This window comes from Thamnophis sirtalis, unplaced genomic scaffold (genome assembly GCF_051295495.1).
Source record: "Thamnophis sirtalis isolate CommonGarterSnake01/CBP01778 unplaced genomic scaffold, rThaSir2_p1.2 scaffold_8, whole genome shotgun sequence".
Classification (NCBI taxonomy): Eukaryota; Metazoa; Chordata; class Lepidosauria; order Squamata; family Natricidae; genus Thamnophis; species Thamnophis sirtalis.
Window position 1 is genome coordinate 40,812,295 of NW_028261388.1, and position 26,480 is coordinate 40,838,774.

The window sequence follows — 26,480 nt, forward strand, 5'->3', positions numbered from 1 at the left end:
GTTTAGAATATTTTATGTTTACCAGCAGCCTCCATTCACAGCTAATTATTCCACTAGACTTTTTGATTTTAGACCTATTCCTAATGTTATGCATTGCAAATTATATTGCCATTTCAAAAGACTGCCTGTCTTTCCCCAAGTTAATACATTTGAGATACCCCAAAATGTCACACTCCCATTCCCAATTAATTAGAGCAAATATTATTATTCTCTAACATTTACTTTTGCAAAATTTTCACATAGGTATCTATATAACTCTGTGCGTACATCCTTAACATATTAACATTTAAAGCAGTTCTTCAATAGGAGATAACCCTGACTATCAAAATTAAGGCAGGCTTTTCAAAATTTAATGTTGCCACATTAATCACAAGGACAAACTACAACATTGCCTGGAGAGCATCTGCCAGGACTATTAAATAGAACTGACATTAGTCAACATTAATCATGAATGCTCTTTTTTTTTAAAAAAAGAAACAATTTGTGAATTTCTTAGCATTATTACGCAAACAGCATAATTCATTTAAAAATGAATAGGTTAGCAATCATGCAAAAAAAAAAGGCTAATATTTCAGAGTATTTTGCCATATAATAATTATTTTACAACTGCTCCAGAAACTGGCTGAGAAGCTGTTTATATAACTAAACAGACGTTTCACAAATGTATGTGAGCACAATCATATACCAAAATCCAGTTTTATGTAGATTTCAAAGTAATCTAAAGGAGAAGAGCAATCACTGAAAACCAAATAGAGGTTCCTTGTCTTTGATAATATATGACAAGACTAACAAAAACAAAAACAAAACCTGTTCCATGAGTTATTTCTCTGGTTTTGGGATCAGAAAATAAACTAAAACTTCCCTCAGCATAGCTATAATGCCTGTACACTGTAACTTAATATTATGTCATAGAAAATTAAAACTTGGAAATGCTGTTGTTTCAGATCGGAATGAAACGACAATCAGCAACAGACTGCCATAACTTTTTTTTGGGAGAAATCAAGTCTAACACTTGGCACTGATTTGGCACTGAAATTTGCTTGGATGTCCTGATAAATGAATTCTGTCAAGCGAGATATAGGAAAGTTATAATCTTATTAATTCTCTTTAAAGTTCTGTCCTGACAATGAAATCTATTCAAGCATTTTTATTCCAGTGGTGGAATAAAAGTGCTTTGACTTGACTGTAGTTTAGGGTTTCCTCCCCTTGATATGTGACAATTGACAAGTTTCCTTTTTTTTAAACCCTCCTTCATGCTCTTTTAATATCTTCAACATCAGTTTTATGTAGGTCATGAACTGTAGTCTTTCTTGGAAAAGAAGGGCCATGCAAGGTTAGAGCTGCAAGATAATCTATAAATTGGATTAATGCATTAAATTTAGGGATGCAACTGAAAAAAATATTCTTGCAGGTTCCAATCTTGGAAGGGCACATCAGTTCAAACCCAATTAATTTGTAAAAATGGAGTTATTTCACACCAACTACTTATAAGATGTCCTTCCCTCATATTATCCTTCCTTTGCATTAATATCTTCAATAACCTTAGAAAAAAAGTATCTTTTTGTGCCAATGTTGTTTTCATTTCAGTACCAAATTTGTACACATATTCAATATTTTTATTGTATTTGTAATTGGTTTCTTTTTATTAGCTGGTTAGATGTTCTTATGCCTGTTATTTTGTAAATAATGTAATGAAATATTAAATTATTATATAGGTCCGAGTAAATCAGGATTTTTTAAAAAATATTTTAAACCTACATATGTTTTGATGTAATGTCATTTAAATTCAGCAGAAATGATTTTAGCTTGGATGCTTAAAACTGTGAAATTAAGCTTAGTTCATAGAATCATCCTAACTATTTCCACTTTCACCTAGAATCAAATACATCTTTAGGTATTCTTGAAGCTTGCAGATTCTTTTTCAGAAATTGTTGGTCTTGGAGAAGTAGAAATCTGAGACTTCATTTTGCCTCTCCAGTTACAACAATTTAATTCATGCATATGTTTTTCTAATGGTAGAGCTTCTAGTTGTTTTTGGTTGCTTGATGTTGCCTCTAGCAAACAATATGTTTCATTATAATTAATGTTGCTATTTTTTTTCTTTGATTGCCACATTGATTTTTGTGGCTATATAAATTGGTCACATTAACAAAAAACAAAAAGAAACTATTTAGAATTATGTCTTGTTACTCATACATTCTGCATTAATTTCTCATTAAACACATTTAAACATGTTATCATGCTGGACACACCGAATACAAATCCTGCACTTGTGTTCATTAAAAAAAGGAAAGGAAATTCACAAACTCTATAGAATAGCAACATAAGAGTTAGAATACCGCCTCTCTAAGCAATAAGGAGAGCTCGATTTCACACTAAATTGAAATGAATCAGTTTACTACTACACACATTTACTATTACTACACATTTTCTATATGATATAAGTCATTGACCTGTACTTCCCAAATATCCTTTGATGAAATAAAGAGCCAGTTATCTACTATTTAGGATGGCTTCACAGTACCTCCATAGATAGTGGTATAAATAATTAAAACAAAATAGATTAAATGCTAGATAAATAATGACTAATAAATTAAATACTTTAGCCTCAGGACATTCCTTTTCCTCTTATTAAACAACTAGTAACAGATGAGGAAAACAAATATATGAACCCCAGAATCTGATGACAGTATACAAATAAATATAAGGAAGAATTTATAATTGATTTAAAATTTTCTAATAAAAATGACATCATGGCAAGTATTTGGCTTAACTTAAATGTATTTCTATTGCACTTCTTGCATTAAAAACTTCAAAGCACATTTGGATGATGTGAACTAAATTTTGAAATGTATTCACATGATGAACTTATTCTCTGGGATAATCCCAATTAAAAATTTCAGGTAAAACATTTTTGGCTGAAAATAAAAGACAAGTTATTATCAAATTATTAAATATTTGACTAACCCCTAGCTAATACTTTAAAAATGGCAGCTTTTTAAATTAAACAGGTCAGTTCCGAATATCAGAGTCTCTTCCAGATGCCTGACATACATACATACATACATACATACATACATACATACATACATACATACATACATGTATGCATACATGATTGATACATGAAATAACTGGCCCAGAAGTCATGAATACTTTTTTTTTTGTAAAAGGTTAAACTGTTAATGGTAGGATTGGAAAATAATGTGGTATATGATTCAACAATAATGTGCTTGTTGTAAAAGATTTTTCACATGTTGGATGATGTAAAGCATGGCAGCAATTTAGCTGAGGGCACTATCAAATCATGGTGCTTAGATATTTGTTATAGCTGCTGTACCTAGATAGCATCACATCCTGGCACATCCTGTAAGACTACTAAGTTTTCATTGTGTGAGAAGTAATATTTAGGGCAGCATGATTTTCACTGACTCCAGGATGGGAAGAAGTATGGAAAAACAACTGAGAGACACTGACTCTTCACAGGAGCTCCAAAGCAGAGTGGCTCTCATCTTTTTATTGTTGATTTAAGGCCATTTATAAAAAAATATTTTTATTTGAAATCAATATTCCATAAGTAATAGTACAGAGAATAAACATTAAGAAACAAAAATATTTAGGAAAAATCAAAGTAGAACACAGTTTAGTTTTCTTTTAAACTCTAGCTAAAGTCTGGCTAAAGCAACTCCATTTTAACTTTTCATGAACTCTGACAGAAAGGAAGCAGACTTGTACTAGTTATAGTTAAAGTAATAGGCAAGTGAAATCTGAAAATATATTTTATTTCTTGAAAATAGGATAATGGGGTCAGTAGCTGGGCATTTTTAGGTCATCCAATGATGCGTGGAATTGGAAAGCAATTCATCAAGATCAGACAGGGACTGGAAAACAGCAACTGGATATAAGAAAGTGAACAGTTAGCTGCCATGCAGCAAGTCACATTTGGCTTAGTAACCTTAACAGGGCAACAAAAGGCAGAGGTGATGTGGAAAAGAATATGTGATTGACCTGCTGGAGAAAAAGCTGTACAGATCTCTGTTGGAAGTCTTCACTGTCTGAATCTCTATCAATGCTAGGCAGTTGTCTTATTCAACAGACCAGGTCAAGTCTAACCAATTCAATCATGGAAAGAAGCATATTTTTATATGAATGAGTGGATTTTATTCCACTCTCCTCTCTTCTCCTCATAAAGCTTTATTGTTCCTGAATCTTAATGTCTTGTGTTGCTCATTAGATAAGATTAGACTTCTCCAGGGACTGGCAACCAACTACCTGTTTACATTGGTAAGTCATAAGCCATTAACTGTATATATATAAAAAAACAAATATTGACTTGTTGGAGTAAAATTACAATGGAACAAATGCAATCAAAATGAAATTTAGAAGCATTACACCTTCAAAAATTTTAGGAAATGTGAATCGTTATGAATAAATTTTCATTAATTCAGTAATTGAATAAAAATTCAAACTTAGAATTTGAGTAGAAATTAAGATAGCAACAGTTTTCATTTCTTATATAAGATATATCTGTATATACCTGGCCAGCTATCATGTCTTTTATGATGAAAGTCAATGGATATTAAAAATTATTAATACTGATTGTGTCCAGAAAATAAATTGTAAATAATTTATTGATAAATGGTTACACAATATAGAATAATGTAATAAGAAACAGAGTGAGTGGATTACTTGGGTTTATAAAAATACAAGACCTGAAATATGGAAACTTACTATCAAAGAACTTAACATAATGATTTGTGTTGTTATTTATCCTTCCTCTTACCAACTGCTATTGCATTTCTTTCTCAGTTTTCTTTTCTACTGCCTTGCTTGTCTGAGTACTCAAGCAGTTGAGTACTCACAGAGTTGTTTATAACCTCAAATTGCAAGATCCTTGAGAAACTTGTTGATGCAAACTGATGTCTCTATTGTAGCCTTTTACCATACAAAGAGATTGAAGCCTAATAATTTGTATTATGGTAATGTATTAAAGGATGGTTTAATGTTTATAATGCAAATAAGTCCAGATTTAATTCATAGCACTCAGCAAAGGAAAATTTACTCTGGGATCCCCTGATATTCACTTTGATACATCCTCCTCCCCCCCCCAAAAAAAAACACCACTTCTGGTTCCTCATGAGCTAGCTTCTGCTGTCACTCTATCTGTTCTGGGTGTACAGTATGTCAACTGAAATCTGTACTTAGCCACTATCTACCTTCCTCAATCTGACTCTTGATAAATAATAAAATTATTGTTTTAAAATAAAAAAATAAATAAAATATAAATGCTAACAATAAAATGTAGGCATTCAAAGACGAAAAAGAAAAGTTGGCATCTATCCATATCATGATGAAACAACAGCTTAGAAGAATAGTTCAGAAGAAAATGTAGTGCTCCACGCAGATCATAATATAGCCACAAATTACCTGTTTTCTGATCCAAAATGATTGGTTAGAAGTTTCAAATTAATATTACAGTTTAAAAAATAATAATAGTATAAATCAGATTTCTTTACAGATAAAAAGGCAGATGAATAAAACTGTAAGGTTTCTTATTCAATTTAATAACTTATACAGAGGAATAAAAGCATTAAACTTGTACAATTTAGGGAAAAATATATCTAGAGCAAAATCATTCTTATCAGTTTCTTTAGAAATAGATGCTACTTGAAGTATATGTTTCTCTATTTCTTGGACTTTCCCTTTGCTTGTAATTTCAAAATTTAATCTGAAGCTACTGCAAATATGAAATAAATTCTGTTCTTTTTCAGCTTTGGTTCAGCAACTTCTCTTGGAGATCTATTCTTTATTTTCAAAACTCTCTCACTTCCCAGCCTGGCTAGAGGATGTATCTGCCTTTATGTACAAAACAAAGAACATTTCTCCCTCATGGGAATGTGCATTCTGTACCTGGCCAGCAGCATGTATTACTGTGAATGTCTGACAAGTAGTACACACATTTAGAAGTCAGCTATTGCAAGTTTTTTTTACAGAAAGAAAGAATTGAAATCTCTTATATAATTAATGTAATAATTTATCTGTGTCCCATATTCAGTTTTCAAATTTCTCAGTCAGATTGGAAAACATGTATAATATTTTGGCTAGATAATACAAACATAAATATACTAATTGCCTAGATCTGATAAATGACAACTTCCTAGATTTGAGTTAATATCTTTAGGCAATTTCAGTGATTACTTTATGCCAATGTGGATGCATGATTTTAAATGTTGCACTATGAAGAAAGTTTCTGTGAACCTATTTTAATAATATAAATAAATTTTTTGACATCAGATATTTGGTTTTTGTAATTCTGTAAGTTTTTAAATGGTACTTTACTTATTTATTTCATTTGTTTGTATCACACTTTTATTATTTTTACAAATAACTCAAGGCAGTAAACATATATAGCATACCTTCCTCTTTTTATTTTCCTAACAACAACAACAACAACAACAACAACAACAACAACAACAACAACAACAACCCGGTGAGGTGAATTGGGTTAGAGAAAGTGACATCCTAACGTCACCCAGCTGGCTTTCATGGCTAAGGCAGGATTAGAACTCATGGTTATAGCCTGGTGCCTTAACAACTAGATCAAACTGATATATTCACAAATAAAATACACAGATTATTTTTTTCGAAAGTTCAGTTCCAGTTGCTTACATAAGATACTGATTTTGTCATTTGTGATTGATAAACTGTTCAGACATTCCTGGCTGTTGTTTCATCTTCTTCATCACTGTTAGAACCTCAGTTTCAATGTAACTTATCAAGTAGTTTCTTATATATAGTGTTAATGAAACAGTAATGTACTTGATTAAAAAGATGTAATATAGATGTATTTCATAGTGCCTACCCATATTTTAAACTAAATATGTATCTTCTGCTACCCAAAAAGAGAAAAAGGGGGGAAATAGTGTGTGTGAAAGAAAATAATTGGATTTTTTTAAAGAAAACATTTATAAATCATCTAAATATTTGGAAAATTGAAATATAACACCTATCCAAGCCAGTGATTTGGGAAACTTTTCTTTCCTTAAAAATAAATTTCCCAAGATTCTAGGCAAATAGCATTTGGAAGACTAGCTTTCCTTCAGCTTTCTTTTTCCATTGCACAGTTTTCTAAAGCATAGTTTTATTCTAGAAGAATTGCTTCATCCTCTGAGTTGACTTATCATCAACTGTAACATTAGAACTGTTCAAGATGCTTACCATAAGTGTTGATTCAATGTAAAAATAATATGTTAAAAGACATAGGACTATTCAATGTTATATTAACTAGTTAGCATTTTTTTCTTACTCAGTCTACAAGCTAAATTATTAGTTGACTTTCAACCGTAAATCTGATGTCTTTTACAATCTAAAGTGAGAAAGAATTCAAGCGATCAAAGAGCACAAATATACTTTTGTGAAAGCTCCAAACATCGTAATTTCCTAGTCCATTGAACCTAGCAATCAGCTGAGATTTTTCTTCTCAATTTGGAGGTGAAATAGATTGATAGATCACTAGAGAGCCAGCCAGCCAGCCAGTGAGACTGATTGACTGACACATTTGTGTATTTGCATATATAATCCATCAGGGTTATTTTTATATTTCACATTTTAAGAATCACTTCATGAGATGCTAGAAAAACAAAATAAATTTACACATACATTATGAATTGATATGTTTTTGTTTAGATTCATAAGATTTCAATTCATTGTATACTGAGATGATAAACTTTAAGCCAATGGAAGGTTTACAGTTGTTTTTCACGTTTTCAAATTTCTAAAATTGAGAACAGAAATTAAGAACTCAGAAAAGGAACTAAAGAGAATGGTGCTAATATTTAAGCCAGGACTGCTTCAATTTTTAATCTTTCCAATGTTTTACTCTTTTATAAGAAACAGATTGAGGCATAACTCATAATCATGCCACATGAACAATTGGAGAAAAATGAAATTAAATGTGCAGTCACTATTCTGCTGAGCTCCTATAAATGTCCTTAGCATTTTTTGGAAGGCACCTATTTTCTTTTGGTTCTGTGCTTGGTATTCTTAAACTGTTAAAGAGAGAAAAGATTATCATAAGTTCCCTTACCAAACTATGGTGCTTATTAAATTTGTATTGGAAGAATATATTAAATGATAGAAACGTTTTTGTGCAAAATGAAGATAAGGGTATGTCCTCTATTAAAAGTCAAAACTTTTCCCATGTTCACAATGCAAAGACAAAAACGGTTCCATCTGAAGCAGTCCAAAAACCTATACTTATATCCTTATTGCTTAAAAACAAGATAAGAATAAGAAATTGTTTATCTGTAATATCAAACTGTACTGAAAAAACATTTGACCACAAACACTGCTAAATAATGGAACCTTTAAAAACTCGGAAATGCCAGGAAAATCTTATTTTATTTCTGATGATTCTAGTGTTGCTAAATTAACACCTTTTCCCTCATCACAAACTGCAATTATCCTCTGTAGTTCTAAATCTATATTTGCAGAAATTTAATTAGGATTTTAAAAAAAACCAAAAACACCTCAATTACCCATTACAGAAAATGTCAGCAAGGTCAATTCTCAGCTACATAATATGAAAGACTACCAAATTACAGAATGTGTCAGCAACTGGGCAATGATAAACTTTTATCATTACAACGTAATCTTTATAATGACACTTTTTTTTCTGATTTCCATTGAGCGAGATAATCAGATCAACAGGGTGCAAACAATTAACTAGTAGCAAAAGGAAAATGATTTAATAAACTTTAATGGACCCATATTTCTAAACACCTATCATGCTATGGTACTAAAACACTAGCAAAATATATTATGGATTCTGAACACTTCTTTGCCATTTTTATGGCAGGAATTATATGAAGGGAAGCTTGTATAAAGAAATGTATATTTATTTGTTCACTGATAAATTGCTTTCTGTACATAAACGTCCTCAATGAGTAGTGACCAAGCCAAGATCACTGGTACATATGTTCTGAGGGTGGGAGAGAGTGGTATGTGTGTGTATGTATAAACATTACATTAAAATCAAAGAATTGATTTTGGTTTTTGAAAATCATTGGGTTGCTATCACAAATTTTCTTCCATAGCAGTTGCGTTTATATAGGTCTGACAACAATGATCTTTAAGAAAACATGAAAGAATTGCTTCATGCCACAGACATTGGATTAATAATGGATTGTGGTCCCATTAACTGCTTCGTAATTTTGAAGTATTATGTAGGGTATTGCCTCTCTGCTTCAGTTTTTTGTAGTCACTCTTTTGTAGTTTTTTAAATACTTGTTTTATCTTTTGTAAGATGTTCAGAATTACTGGTGAGTGGGTGGCCCTAGAAATGCCCCAAATACATTAACTAACTAACTAAGTAACTAACTAATTAACTAACTAACTACAAAATATCAATTTACCATAAAATAATCAGTTGAATTTGGTCCATGATTTTGTATCTAATTCATTATATCTCCAACTTTTTTTCTGGCTGTCATAGTCACCTTTTTTATATTTGAAGAACTACAATGGATCATATTGCCAAAGAGTATCATATGCCTGTTTGGCACCTCTTGCTTTCTATATACTAGTCAAATGGACTTTGATGAAGTTAAGAGTCGACATAATATCTGATAGGTGTTCAGGGATGGAGAAGGCAGTTTCATGTAAGAGAACAATTTTTAAAGTTTGCTCTAAAAAGCAAGGAAGCATAAATAACTCAAACTTTTTGAAAAAATTAGAACAACATCTGATCCATATACATAATTTATACATCATATGTATCAATACCTTTACCACTAACGTAATGCAAATTTTGATTCCTGGGATGATTTTGAAAATTGTAGTTCAACAACACACCACAAGTGACTAATTAAAAAAGTATATATAGAGCTTATAATTTTGAATCAACTGATGCAATAACTATTGATAAAATTAATTCCATACTTTTACTGAACACATAAAGTTATTCTGAAAAATAAAGACTGCACGTGAGTTTTCAGTGACTTAGATAAAATATTAACTGAAAGCATGAAAATTAAACATTTTGTACACATTGCTTGTTCGTCACACTTTTTTTCTAAATACAGAAACATTGTTTTACAAGGATCTAAATTCCTTTTTAAAGTTTAGGTAAGCCCTGATAAAATAGAATTTGGGATGTTGGTATAAATCATAATATCATAGGTAAGCAAACATATTCCATGATCATTTTGCATAAAAAACTCCACATCAATAAAAAACACTTTTGCATATTTTTTTTCCTTTTTCCTTTGCCATTTGAAGACATCCCATTTAAAGCACTAATTTACATTTTGTTCAGAAGTTACAATTAGGTCTCCTTTACCGGCCCTGTTTAAGCACCCACTAGATAGTCATTTTTCTTGGATACTTGAACTTGGATTTCTGCAGTCAATGGTGCAGAATTTGAGAGCCTGAATGGCAAATTCTGTTTATGATTTTTCTCTCTCTCAATCATTTAATGTATGAAAACAACTTCCATCAACAATATATTCTATCCCTCTGTCTGTTACATGCACACATACTCATCAACTTCAAAAAAACATTTAATACTTTTCCAAGTTTATAAATATTTTATAAATAAAATGTATTACAGTACATATAAATATGCAGTTTCATTTCAGTAATAAAGTACTCACCATGTATAATAAGAACATACTCTGCACTGTTTAGGCCAATAGAGTTTTCTGCTTCGCATCTGTAAGTACCATTGTCCGTTCTATTTAGGGGATTAATGTGTAGCTCCCTACCATTGATAACCATTCTTTCTGGATCTGGTAATTCTCCACCATCCTTTGTCCATAATACTGGATCTGGTCTGTAAAAAATATTATAATATATTTTATTCATTAAACATGAAATTAAGTCAACTAAACATTTAAAAATGTATTATAAATTATTATTATTATTTTAATGTCTATTTATATATCATATATCCATAATGGCAAACCTATGAAACGCGAGCTGTCAGCTCTGGCACACATGCGCGTGCTGGCCAGCTGATTTTCAGCCTTCCGGAGGGCTTGGGGAGACTGTTTTTGCCCTCCCCAGGAAAGTCTCTGGAGCCTGGGGAGAGCAAAAAACAGTACCAATGGACTAACCGGAAGTTCGGAAATGTATCCATTTCCAGCTTCTGGAGGTCCTCCAGAGAGCCGGGGAAGGCCGTTTTCGCCTCTCCAGACTTCAGGAAAGCCTCCGGAGCCTGGGGAGGGCAAAATCCCCCCCTGCTTGTAGGGGTCATGCACGTATGCGCAGTGGGTGGGTGGGAATTGAGTTGTGGGTGTGGGCATGCACACATGTGCGATAGTGCGCATGAGTACAATTTTGGCACACCTTTACAAAAAGGTTCGCCATCACTGTCATAGATGATACAGTTGTTAAAGTGCTGGCTTTAGTCCCACCTTAGTCCTCATCTGGGTGACCTCAACTAAATATTTATAAAAAACAATATGTACCGTACTAACCCAACACAGATTCTTTATGCAGCAAGCATTAAAGCAAAAAGAGTCATTCTGTGTAGTTGTTAAGGCACCCAGACAGAAACAAGGCACAAAGCCAGCACTTTAAGCTAGTCACTCTATTTTGATGAAATGATCAGACATCCTCAGCCACATGATGTTTGGTAAAATGACTGAACATCTATCTTTAAGGCCATTTGAATCTTGAAAGCTTGATAGACACAAAGCACCCATTTCAATACCCTTGTTAGTCACTGAAAGCAGAATCACATATTTTACTGATTGATTTCCATTCTAAGCATTTAAGTTTCTCTGTCCACATGAAGACTACAGTGGGCATAATTGCTTTAATATCCACAATTTCAGTATGGACATTTTAAAAAGTGAATTATTTGAAATAAATATCTAATAACAGGTCAATATTCCCCCCCCCCCCCCATTGTTCTCATTATTTGCAGCTCTGTATGTTCCTGTGGGTCTGTATATATGATAGATCACCTTCTGTTCCAGTAGGATTGTTCTGCAATTTATTCTGATATTACAATAACTGAGTATGTTTTGTTAGATTGTTTTCAGTTGTGTGATGCATTGGGAATGTTATTTTTTCCCAAGTAATTTTTAAAAAAAATATAATTACAAAATAAAAATAAAAAGTAATAGTAAAAGGTGCAAAGCAAAAAAAAATAAGAAAGAAAGAGAAAGAAAGAAAGAAAGAAAGAAAGAAAGGTAAGACCATAATAAAATAAATTAAAAGGAATATATAAAGACATGCTCCCAACCTTCATCACAAGCATAAACAATATTGGTAACTTTTCACTCCTGTTAAATTACAACAAATGATGTCTTCTTCCCATATCCCTTCTCTTATCTATAAACAAATCCATAAAGCACCATCATTTCAATATTTGTGTCAGAAAAAGTCCATTAAGTATCAGAAATGACATCTATTTAATTCTTGATCAAATAAATAAACTTTATATTCTTCTTCAAACAATCTTAATCTATAGTGCTTTCAAGCAATGTTGACACTGCAAATGCATTTTATATTGATCATTCACATTCTTCAAAGATTGTTATAAATAAATATTCAGATATAGTTTTTTGGATGAACTTAATTGCTTAATGAACTTAATTGTCACTAAGATTTATTACTTACTTACTTACTTACTTACTTATTTAATGAGTATACATAGCTGTCCATCTCACTAAACATGACTCTTGACAGTATACAATCAATTATTAAAAAATAAACAAAAACAAGATAAATAAAAACATGTTTTCATGAAAAGGCTTATATAAACACAACACAACCATTAAAATAGTAGAAAACAACTCCTTTAGTACATAAATCAAGTTCATAGTTTAATAACAGGATAAAATTATAATTCCTTTAAAACAATAATGAAGACTATAATTAATTGTCAATAGTCATGCTGACTTCACACATTGCTAAAAATTGCAGTAAAAGATATTGAAAAGTTTAATCATTTAAATCAGGAAAGAAAATGAAAATACATTGGGCAGCAATTAAATACCTACTGTTTTCCCCCCGAAAATAAGACCCACCCTGAAAATAAGCCCTAGTTTGGTTTTTGGTGGGCCTAATATAAGCCCTACCCCAAAAATAAGCCCAGGGAGATGGGTCTGGTCAGCATTAGAGGTGATGAGCATGGAGGAGCTGATGGTGTCTGGCAGCAGGCGCAGCCTACTGGCCCGTTGGTGCAATGCAAATATTAGTAAGTCTGAGCTTGGAGGCAGAGGGGGGAGGGGGGAGAAGACAGGCGATCTGGATGTGCTGTATGGCTGCCTGACTCATAGGTGGCTTATGGGAGGCTTGCACTGCAGCACTGGTGGCACTGGCAGGCAAATCACTCCATTCCAAGTGCTCCATAGGTGACCAAACACTTTTTGCCTTGGCAGAGAAATGACAGAGACTCAAAACTTTGTGTGCTTGCAAAGGTGACAGTTTGAAATGGAATAATTAGCTCCATTTCAAAGCATCTTTGCTTTGCAAGTAGACAAAGCTTTGTCTCCCTTTGGATGAAAAGTGTTTGGATGGTTACCATTGGCTCCGCTTTCTCCGTCCCATTGTCTGATTGCCTGAGGCCTCAATCAGGACCAAGATCTCATGATGCCTGGCCTCCACCCACCCTGCCAGGAGAGCAGAGCCCCGCGAGGCCAGCAGCAGCATGAGCAGCTGCTTGGTGGCCAGCAAAGCACCTACCATGGCTGAGTAGTGTCCCAGCAACAGCTGGACTAGCAGGCAAGGTGGGTGGAGGCTTTCGCATGCTGAAAGTTTGGCCTGTTGCAGCTGTGGGCAAGCAGACAGTGGGATGGAGAGGCCAGCAGTAGCTGTGCTCCCACTCCCTTTGGCCCCCATGCTTGCCACCTTCTGCTGTTAAGAAAAAATAAGGCCTAACTGAAAATAAGCTTGAGTACTATTTCCAAGCCCAAAAGAAAATAAGATTGGGTCTTATTTTCGAGGAAACATGGTAACTACTGCTAGGTGTTGGGTTTTTTTTTTCTTATGTGGTTTCATTTGTAAATTGAAGTTTGGATAAATATTTAATATACAGAGGATCACTTTCAATGCAGTATATACAGCATTTGAAATAGAAATACATAGTTATTTGGAAGGAAGGACAGATGACACATATAACCCAGCTAACATTAAGTTTTTATTTACATTTATAATCCATGATTACATTTTTTGAGAATAATAAGAAATCAATTTTTAGTACCCAAGAAATCTTTCAAGTATGCTTTATACTTTTTTGCTTTAGAGTTCATATCTCTTTGTTTATGGCTCAATGTTAAAATAGGAGTTTCTTCAAAATATTCTTTCAAATATTTTTCCCATGAAGCATTACAAATAACCCAAATTATATTTTAAATATTAAGTGTAACAATAATATGTACTTGCAATATAAACACAAATCGTTTGAGTTTGAGTTTTTGAGTTTTATTAGTATTTGTAGGCCGCCCTTTTCCCTGAGGGGACTCAGGGCGGCTCACACAAAACCGGGAAGGGGGAATACAGACATTAAGATAGAAACATATAATAAAATAGTAAACAACATACATTCATCATTCGGGAGGGGTAACTATCCTTATCCCCAGGCCTGACGGGCGAGCCAGTTCTTCAAGGCTATGCGGAAGGCTTGGACGGTGGAGAGGGTACGAATCTCCACGGGGAGCTCGTTCCAAAGGGTCGGGGCTACTGCTGAGAAGGCCCTCCTCCTTGTAGTTGCCAGCCGACACTGGCTGGCCGATGGGATACGGAGGAGGCCTAATCTATGGGATCTTATTGGTCGCAGGGATGTAATTGGCAGAAGGCGGTCTCTCAAGTATCCAGATCCACTGCCATGTAGGGCTTTATGGGTGACTAATAGCACCTTGAAGCGCATCTGGAGATCGACAGGTAGCCAGCGCAGCTCGCGGAGGATAGGTGTTATGCGGGTGAATCGGGGTGCACCCGCAATCACTCGCGCAGCTGCGTTCTGCACTAGCTGAAGTCGCCGGATGCTCCTCAAGGGCAGCCCCATGTAGAGCACATTGCAGTATTCCAGCCTAGAGGTCACAAGGGCCCGAGTGACTGTTGTGAGAGCCTCCCGATTCAGGTAGGGTCGCAACTGGCGCACCAGGCGAACCTGGGCGAATGCCCCCCTGGTCACAGCCGTTAAGTGGTGGTCAAATGACAGCTGTGGATCCAGGAGGACTCCCAAGTTGCGCACCCTCTCTGAGGGGTATAAAATTTGACCCCCCAGCCTGAGTGGTGGAATATTAGCCAAATCTTTGGGAGGAAAACACAACAGCCACTCGGTCTTTTCTGGGTTGAGCACAAGCTTGTTAACCCTCATCCAGTCCATAACGGCCTCAAGGCCCCGGCTCATCACGTCTACCGCTTCATTGAGTTGGCACGGGGCGGACAGATACAATTGAGTATCGTCCGCATATTGATGGTATCTAATCCCGTGCCTGCGGATGATCTCTCCCAGCGGTTTCATGTAGATGTTGAATAGTAGGGGGGATAAGACCGAGCCCTGAGGCACCCCATAATTTAGGGGCCTAGGGGACGATCTCTGCCCCCCCACTAACACCGACTGCGACCTGTCCGAGAGGTAGGAGGAGAACCACCGTAGCACGGTGCCTCCCACTCCCACCTCCCGCAGTCGTCGCAGAAGGATACCATGGTCGATGGTATCGAAAGCCGCTGAGAGATCAAGGAGGACCAGGATGGAGGAATGTCCTTCATCTCTGGCTCTCCAGAGATCATCCATCAATGCGACCAAAGCGGTTTGATTAAATGTTCTAGTTTTACTTAGGTCTTCTCCCTTTATATTTTGTTTTATTTGGTAGAGAGATAACAGTTCATTCCTGTGCAAGGATAGTCAAAACAAAACAAACAGACAATTTTTTTTTTAAAAGCACACGTCTGCCACCTGGTCTTTGAGTTTTTGGTACTCTGGTGTGTGCAAAAACCAGCTGGCCAGAGCGCATGCAGGTACCACAAACCAGAAGACTAGGTTACCAGTGTGTCATGCGCACTGGCCAGCTGGTCTTCAGGTTTCTGGAGCTCCACACAGACACGTACATTCCTGTTTAAGCACTTGGTGCCGAAAAGGTTCACCATCACTGTTCCATATTATACCTTATAACAACAAGCTAGATTTCCAGTATTGCTTCTGGTGTCTGTTTTTTGATTTGACCTACTAAAAATGCTGACATCAGTCTTGAAAGCCTCATTATTTTCAATTTGGAAAAATATCAAACCTTTGCTTTGATTATATAGATGGTGTCAGATCTTTGGAACATTCCATTGTCTGTCAAACAACGTGTTGAAGTACTGTTATAACATCAACATTAAATGGATATTCAACTGACAAACTTCCACACTGCCATCATACAACTAACAATTATCCCTGAAGTTTTGGCATATGAAAACCTTAGAAATTTTAAGTAAATAACAATCTGTCTAAAACTGGTTGTCTTGCACCACCTGATGTGATGTATAACTAGAAAAATTTAGAAGTTAAATAACTGGTTTTATGTGTATCCTTAAAAAAATAATTTTATATACAAATATGCAAACAAATCTAGCATTGTATATAAACTTGCATACAAATTCCTAACTTGTGTGCGCACATGCATACACATAAACACATGAATAAGGTAATTTAGGAAAAATGTGATATTAGAAGATTTATATTATTCAAGATTTCTTGAAAATGATTTTTTTTCTTATGAAAAAAAATATTTTAAAACAGAATGCAAAATGCATTCCGGGGGGAAAAATAAATGCATTCCAAATATGACAGTGTTTCAAACTGCAAAGAAGCATATTCTGGATAAAGTAACTGTTTCAATACTTCATTTATTGTTTTACCTATGCTGAGTCTGATTATTCCGTCCTCTGGCTAACCTCCAAACCCAAAGCTAGAAGCTCAAGGGAAATTCTTATCTAGCAAACAGATGAGCTTTGAAGCCAATTTTGCACATGTAATTTAGCAGAAAACATTTATGTTCAAACTTTGTGCATTTCTGCTAAAATGCTGACTTAACTTATTTCTTTTAAAGTATAGAAGAATAGGTACTAAATTTAGCAGACAAAAATCTCTAATGATTTAAAACCAACTTTGCAAGATACATATTTTCTCATATTCAGTTCACTCATAATTTCTCATCTTAATGGTTCCTTTGCACATTTCAACGAGTTCTAAAAAGAAATATGCACATTAATTTATCAAATATATCATATGTTGTGAATACTGAATAATGGAAAGGCAAACTACTTTAAAACTACAGAGATGTCCTGTATTGTTTTAAAGTATTGTATTTGTTTTCTTACTTCTTTGCCTGGAAAAAGTTGAAAAAGGTGGCACTGATACAATATATGAAATTGTGACATGACTACAAATAGCAGTTGAGACCTCTGCAATTTTATAGTGCAGTTTTATCTTACAAAATTGTACAGACCTTATACAGAAGAATGAGAACACTGATGAAGTAAGATTAAAGAAAGAAAATAAAGGTGTTTTTTTCTGATATCCAACTACATTATGATACCCCTTCATCTGCAGAAGCAAAATTATTGAACAAAAATGGAACATTTTAATATTCCCAACTGTATTTCATTAGCATTAACAATGCAGCTCTCAATTAATTTCAGTAATTTGTAACTACCATTTGTTGCACTTACTTGAATGTTTCATTATCTTGATATAGCTTACATTTGCATGTTTTTGGAACATATATATGCAAATAGCTTTAGTAACCATTATTCACATATTTTAAGAGAAACTTTAGAATCCTATAGAATTTGTATGTACTAAACTGCTAATAAATATAAAAGGAAAGTCTTGATTGCTACATTTTGTATGTCCTTTAGGGAACTGGTATGCTTGCAAAGGAAGTACTAACCTAAAATTTAAAGTCTAACTGTCCCTTTATTCCTCCTGATTATATTGCAAATTACTTTTAAATGTGAGGATAATTAAAAAGCTGACTAACTAGTGCAAATGCAATGTGGCGAAAGGAACTGCCATTCAGAGATGGATGAAAAGTTATGCCAAAGTGGCAAATCACCTCATATAAACAGCCACATAAAGCAATATTCACAAATTGGATTTATCTACATTCTTCCTGCATTTTGTGTTTGAAGCCTTTTTATTTTAAAAAACGAGACTGATTCATCTATCAATTTTAAAATATTTTTTTAAAAAATATTAATTTTCTGCAGATAAATGCTAACAATCCAAAAATAGCAAAACCCAGGCAAACAGCCCAGTATACCAAATGAATCATGAATGAGATCAAGCTGACTTGAGTGTCAGATCAAAAAGATAAATCAGTGGCATACTGCATAGGAAGTGTATTCATATGCCAGGAAATCTGGAAATTAGCCAGTTGTCAGGGCAAGATAAGCTAGAAACTTTGTCCAAAGTTAAAACAAGCCAGATACTAATTTTGGTCAGCAAATTCAAGGATATACAAATTCCTTACACGCTACAGTATGGGAATATTTTAATATGGTAGTCATAAATTATGACTTTTTTTAAAGCCCATGTTTTAAGCACTCATGAATTTTATACAAACCTGGAAAGAAGATGGAAAGGGAAGGAAGATGATTTGGTATGACTATAGTAAAGCCTATATTAGTCATAGTTCGAAGATACTATGTAAATAGAAGATCCAGTTTTTAAATGATTTATTCATTTTCTTATATCTCCATCTATATCTCTTACTAGGATTGACTTGCAGTCTAGAACAATGGATGAAGTTTATAGACTGTTGTCCCAGATTTCTACTTCTCAGGAAATGAGAACGCATTCTGAAAGCAAGCACATATGCTTGATCCTTCTTATTTTTTCATCTTACACCAAACCTATACTCACTCACATCCCATTCTTTTAAGTAAACATGAATAGGAATGTAATCACTACCAATTTATTTTCCCTTGGTTGTCATGGTTACCTGACTCTCTTACTTCTTTATTGTCTTGAGTATTAATTGTTTTTGAAACAAAACCAGAGTTTTAATAAAGCAAATGATAAATAACAAAGCACATAGGAATAGTTTCTTTGGAAAAAAAAACCCGCATGGTCACAATAATCTGGATAGTAGGAAAACACATCTGTCTTTCCTTGTCAAGTATTATTTATAATCCAAACCATTTTAACATGAGAGATAGTTTGGCATAGTGATAAGATGCTGGCCTTGAAAATAAAAAAATCTAGCAATAGCAACATTTTAAGTATTATAGTAATTTATTTAATCAGTATCATCCCCAGCATATATATGAGACAGTTCAAAAACAGGAAGTATTGGTCAGGAACGATGTGTACTTGTAGTTACTACATTATGTACAACTCCATTGTACATTAACAGTTATTCAGGTTGCCTGGGAGGTGACAAGTTGTTGGGTCCATGCAGTGAAGCTGGCTCTTTAAGAGAAAGGATAGTTGTGTTAGCATTGAAGATAGTGGCACATCTTCATCCCCGCTCAAGAAACAGTCTCTGTACTCAAAGCATTTTTATAATTATGAACCTATCTCAAATTTGCCTTTATTCAGGAGGTCTGTTGAGAAGGTGGTCAGATAGTTGCATAGGATTGTGCAGGAAGTTGATTTTTTTTTTAAAAAAAACTCAGGTTTGTGCTTAGTACAGAGAGGCAATATTGCACTTGCTGAAGACCTTTGAAGTGAAGCTGGGACAGAGGTGACTCTTTTTGAACTTGATCTATTGATGACTTTTGAAGCCCTCAACTATGTTATCTTTGTTGGCCAACTATGATATCTGACAACTATAGTATGGTTGTTTTTCTCCCTTCACAAAGACCAGTTCCAGTTGATGCTGTCAGGGATAGAGGTATTTGGTACTTATTTGTGTGATGAGAGTTCTTCTCCCCACTTAACATGTATGTAAATATCAATATTGCTAGGGAGGTCATCTATTGCACGGAGATCCAGTTATCAGTTGTCAATTTGGGTTTCCAAATCTGAAGCCTTTTCATCTTTAGTCTTGGAGATCCCAGTCAAGACTGGTGGTCAAACTGATTGTTTTGAATTCTCAGCTCACATTTATTAAATCATTTTGTTTCTTCTAATTTTTATGAGATTATACCTTGTAGGAAGAGTTGTGGTTTCCTTTCAAACTTAAATTCCAATATTTTTTTTGCATTACACTATGTATATATTTCCAGACTATTGCGGGGGGAGGGCTGTTTGATCACTACATATGATCAAACGTTTCTTCTGCTTCATGACATTTTCAATATATGTTGATGTATAATTTCTGTATCTTAGGTATTACCACACCAATGCAACTGTATATTGTCTGTAAAACATTTTGTAACCTTTTTAAAGTTATAATTTGATATAAAATATATAGCTTTAGTCAATAATGTTTTCCATTGTTATGTCGTAACTGTTTCTTTTAAGTTTTATATCCATTTTACCAGGGTTTTTTTTTAATCTCTGTGTCATAACTATATAAAAATGTATAGGTGGTGTTGGTTTTATAGTTTCAAATTCCTTTTGTTTGTTAATGTTCCCCTTTCTACTTGATTTTATCTTTCCAATGATTTGTAAATATATCACCCATGGTATATTGAAGCCTTCACTTGCTGTGTTTTTAGCCTATTCATATCTGATTAAACCATATTTGCCTACGTAATTACATTTTTCTTGCTATAGCTACTTTTTACATGAAGAAGCTAGAGCTGTACCTGTCAGACATGCTATTATGTTTGTTAAAGTTTGTTCTATTATCTGACTATGTCTAACAATATTTTTCTTTTCAGTTCTCATCCTGATTTGTATCACTCTGAAGTCCATTGGCTAAGTCAAGTCCTTCCAAAATTGCCATTTTGCTATTTGGAGATTTTCATCCCTTCTGTTATCCATGGTGGACAGCTTGCTTTTTGGTACAATTTAAAGTATGAAAGGGCAAAGCTGTCTTTCTGTTTGGAATTTTGTAGAATTTTTTAAATTTGACTCTAAGTCATTTTCTGCTCCATTTGAATGTGGCACCAGGTTCTTGCTGTTCTTGTAAGATTCTCTCTGAAATTTGAATTGGTGTCATGTAAAATATGGATTTGCACACTCATTTTTAAATTGCATTTTTTCTTAACAAAAATTCTTCAACATTTAAAGGTTTCTCTTCATCACTTGCATAAATTAACATTATTCTTTTGATATGTTTCTTAATTGTCAGGTGCAAACCAAGATATTCCACTGAGGAAACTGATAGACTGATTCTTCATGCAAAAAACAAACAAACCCCTAAACCCCCAAAAATCTTTATTGATTAAAAATATTAATATTTTTGTTTTCTGAACTTGGTTTTATATCCAGAATATTTCCATAATTATGAATTATTTACATTAACTGTTTTATTTTGTGATTATATTATACTTAATACTACATTATCCACAGAGTTTTTAAACTTATATTCCCCTCCACAGATTTTGAGACTTGTTATTTATCATCTTGGATTTTTTTTCTGCCAGTATTTCCAGCACAATGATAAACAGTAAAAAATAGAATAGAGATCCTTCTTTGTTTTCTTACTGACTTGAAAATATTCAGAGAAATTTTGATGACATTCATTTATAATCTTTGCTTTGTGCTATAGGCAAATGTTTTTAACCAAAGCTAGAAATTCATCTCCGAAGTTCATTTCAGTTGGTACTACAGCATGAAGGGCTGCTGCATATAGTTAAAGGGATTTTTCACATCCAACAAAATTTGTGCAGCTTTTTCTTCTTCTTTTTTTTTAAAAAGTCTATTTTGTTGGTTGCCTATATTTCGTAGCCTAGATAACAGAGTGAAATGAATGAATTAAAAAGAAATAAAAACAATACAATGCATCCTAAGATTGTATATGTGTTGAATGTTCAATTGCCTGCCAGATTGAACGAAGTCCAATAATCTTGGAAAATATCAGAATGGGAAAAGGCTGGCTTGGAAAAGCATTGGTTCCCATTATCAGTTCTCCAATTTCTAGTGAAATTTACTGGATGACCATTAATTATGTGTATGTTTAACAAATAGTAGGTTCCATAATCATAATCATAACTAATAATAATAATAATAATAATAACAACACTTGATTGATTTGATTTGATTTATTGGATTTCTATGCTGCCCTATTCCCAGAGGGACTCAGGGCGGCTCACAAACCAAAATAGGGGGGGGGGGGATACAAACAAGAGGAACAACGGACAAATAACTACAAACAATTTAAAAAACACTCAACAACCACGCAATTCGAGCGGGGGTGGGGAATCCGTCAGCCCCAGGCCTGTCGGAACACCCAGGTTTTAAGGGCTTTGCGGAAAGCCTGAAGGGTGGTGAGGGTCCGAATCTCCACGGGGAGCTCGTTCCAGAGGGCCGGAGCAGCAGTTGTACACAGTTACTTGAGAAAAAGCCGGATAAAGAATAAAAAGCGTTTATAAATCATAATCTTTGGCAATTAGTTCCAAAATCTCTTCCTATGACTATTTTTATTTTTTTAAATAGCATTTTGTATTATAAGACTAAGATCTAGCTCTGAAAAATTGACTTTATAAATATGTTCAAAATTAATGTATTTTTGTATGTTTTCCAGAAAACTGAATGCCTAAAGTTACCTTTGGTTATATTTCATAATTTTTCATTTCTCATGGAAGAGAAGTTAGTTTATTGCACTGAATGTCACCATAGACACTATAATGTACTCAATGTAATAAATATAAAATGTCCTTTATATTTTGCTTTATGTTTTATGTTTGTCCTTAATATTTGTTTATATTAAAATGATAATTTGTTAACCATATTAAAAATAAACAGATTTCTTCTCTTTATTATTGTTTTCAACATGGATATCTGACTTGAGTGCCAGTATATTTTTTCCCATTTATTTTTTTCTCTCATATTAACCTTTAAATTGGGAAACTTTTGATTATTGTATCTGGTTTAAAAAAATGAAACAATGAAAAATCTATATGGACTCATACTTATGGAAGTCTCTTTATAGGAAGATGCAATTAACACCTACCCTGCTAGCAGCAAGAAGAAAATATATTTCTGTGCTATCATGTTTTAATATGCCAAATTTTAACCTGTTTTATTTAGTGTTTTTCTCTATCCTGTTATCTCGAGAACTTATAAATCTGATACATTGGCAGGAAAAATCTAAAAGTTGGGGAATGCATTTGAACTTCATGCCAACACTCTCCATTGCTATGGATAAGAAGTCTATATACTGGCATAGGAACTCTTGAAATCATTAATGTTTAATCACCTTCTGTTCTTTAATTAAATCACTAAGCAACCCTGTATGACATTAGTTGGCCATTAAGAAGACTGAAATTTTGAATGTCCTTAAAAAGATGTACTATGTAATCAACCTAAATTTAGGGTCATATGTAGAGGTTATTATTTGTTTTAATTTGAAAATTCATTTGAAAATCACTTTATTTTGTCTGGATCTTTTTTTCTAAGATAGTGATACTTTAAAGTATTATCAAACTCATAATTTCTATGCAGCTATTTAGTATACATAGCTTTCCAATGCTGAATTAATGTGATACTAGAGAAGGTCAAGCTGGATATTTGAAGAATTCTGAAAAAAATGAAGGGATATATTGTGTACATTTTTTTAAAAAAATATCCAAGATAAACAGCTTTATCAGATTAACAAACTTTGGCTCTAAATTTGCATTTTGTACTCTGGAACTGAAGATGATTGCAAAAGTGAGGAGTTTTCAGATAAATTGCTGTTATCTAGTTTTCCAGTGTCCTGATGTTCTTCCAGCAGCTGACCCTAGAGGCGGAGTGAGATATTTTTAGTGTATTTCTTGTAGTGTAGCTTACAGGGAACTGATGACAAACTAACTGTATTGTATTATATTTGAACCTGGCAAACTGATCTTTTTTTAATATGTCATTGAATATGTCAGATCCATAAATCTGCCATTCTTCAAGGGACAGGGGGGTGGGGAATGACCCTGGTTATGTTTACAATTTATTACGCTTTGCATACTTTTATACTTTATTGTTTTCTCCCCTATGTAGCTTATTGATTTATAACCTTTAGCCTGGCACCTAAGCACTCTGGTATTTTCTCACCTTTTGGGGAAAGTAAGGGGAGGGAGACATGTGGGTTGTATCGCCAGCAGAGGATGATCCTGAGAAAGTTCCCGTATCATTTTCTCAGAGCGGCCAGTACAATAACATGTTCATACCTGTGGATTGGCTGAATCCACACTGGACTGTTGGGAGAGGTTTCTAGTTCCTTTTATTCTAACTGAGGGCCTGAGGGACCTCAGAGCCTGCTTTGATTTCTCCTTGCTTTCACTCCTGTTCAATAAAAGGTTCCTTTTGAAATGCCAAGTTTCGAGAGTCTTTACTTTCTTGAATAAGAAGGAGAGACTGGGCTTTACAGAATCCAAGAAAGCTGGACAGATATTTGATTAGCCTTTTTTGATGAAATTCCAACAGAACCAGTTACTAATTGTCCATGAACTAGGATGCTGATTGGCTCTTTGCATGGGTAGACTTTTTAAAAAAGTTTTTTATTTTTTCATTTTCATAACATATAATCACATGTATACTATTACATAGCCAACATCATATTGTATTATTAAATGTTTACATCAATTCATCTTACCATCAACTCCCAAGAACGATTATTGGCTCTTCTGCTCTCCATATACCATATTTGTACCTTATCCATCACTTTCTTCTCCCTCTCTCCTCCTCTCCCTACCTCCTTTCTTCCCTCTATCATCCTTCTTTTCTCCACTTCCCTTTCCTCTCTCCTTCTCCTCTCTCCCCTTTCCACTCCTCCTTTCTCTCCTCTTCCACCCCTGCCCTCTCTCCTATCTCTCTCTTTTTCCCTTGCCTCTCTCTTCTGCTTCACACTCTCCAATTCATTTGCTTTGTGTATTTCAGCTTCTGAGTGAGCTCCATTTTATGTTAATGGTATTTATAATTCCTTTTCAATATACATATTTAATTTTAACATATATCTTCCTCCTTTTTTTAAAGAAATATAACAAAAAAGTATACATATACAGTCATTGTGCCTTTAAACCCCCCCCCCCCCCGGCCTACTTTTGGTCAAGATGAAGACCTGGTTACAATTCCCAGCTATTCTCAGCATTATATTTATATAATTATACATCCTTACAATTTGTGCTTCTGTCTTTAAATCTCAATAGTTTCCCACTGTAAGTATATTTCATGTTCCCTCTCCATTTTACCATATCTTGGTCACCCTGCCAGGGTTTCATCTCGCCTCTGCACACTCCTGTTCAACTGCTTTTGGCTTGGAGTCAGCTTCTTGTGCAGCATGTTGCCATGCTGCCACCCTGGCTCCGATTCAGAAGCAAATCTCTGACCTACGACGGACCTGTTGCACTCTCTATAGGTCTGATGAGATGCTGCCCCTTCTTTGCCCTCCCTCCAGGGGGGTTCCTGATCCAAAAACGGATCTCGGAGATGGTTTGTCAGACAGGGTTCATGTGAGCCTTTTCAGAGCTCACATCCCCCACGTCTGTCTAGCTGGAGAACTTCAGGTCAAATCTGCATGGGTAGACTTTTAATTGGTCTATTTTGAAGTATTTCATGGCTTGTCTTTGAGCCAGAAGTCTTTGAAGTGTTCTTGCTGATGAAGACACTTTTTGATTAGTTAAGACCAGTATATTCTTGGTGTGGCATAAAGCTGGGAACCATATTTTTCAAACTGTCCTTCCTATTGAATTCCTATTGAATTTTTGAAATATTTACAGATCTCAATAGTTTGTCTATGTAGTCACACATGGTAATAGCTTATCATGTGTGACTGCTTATGGTTTCTCCATTCCTTTTCTAGATTATCTCTGCCTTTCTCTAAGCCACACTTTTGTTATTTTAATGAAACTTGTGTACATGCCTATGACCTTGATGTCAAGAAGGTCCTTTCCAGTGGTTTGCAACAGCATAGGTCAAGGTCAATACATTTTTACCTTATCATATTTCCAGTATCCAACTCAGTTTGTTTTCTTTTCCCAGATGCTAAATCAGAACCACATAAAATATCTTATCTCCAATCTTTTTGGAGGCATGTTTTATAATTAACTAATTGCCTTTTTCTTATAACTTCACAATAAAAAAAAAATGATTTCTATGGTAGTTTGCCTTAAAAGGTCACTGTGATAATTACATCTCAAAATTACAATTAAAATATTTCGCTCCCATAGGAATTAGGTCTGCAGTTGGCTTGAGTAGTATTGAGGACTTTTAATATTATAGTTATTATATTGTGGCTGTGTTCAGAATTAACTAATTATACTCAAACTGATTGTAAATTGTATCAGTATACATCTGCCATCAATGAAACTGACTAATCAAGGCTATGTAAAGCTCAGATATTGTAGTAGGATTTTTCTGACATTTACTCAGTTACCTCTTAAAGCAAAAGTAATAGTCTGCAAAGAGCTTACAAAGCATCAAAGGGATCTCGTTGTTGAAAAGCATTATTCAG

General features: G+C 34.2%; 1 protein-coding gene across 4 annotated transcripts in view; it reads right to left on the reverse strand.

Annotated features, from left to right (window-relative positions):
• The window catches only part of CADM2 (cell adhesion molecule 2), a 352,887-nt gene that overhangs the window by 36,575 nt on the left and 289,832 nt on the right, over nt 1-26,480 (reverse strand). For all 4 annotated transcript variants that reach the window (XM_087721509.1, XM_087721510.1, XM_087721507.1 and 1 more), the window contains one exon: nt 10,653-10,831. In XM_087721509.1, the coding sequence (XP_087577635.1) occupies nt 10,653-10,831 (179 nt within the window). The remainder of the gene's footprint in view (nt 1-10,652; nt 10,832-26,480) is intronic.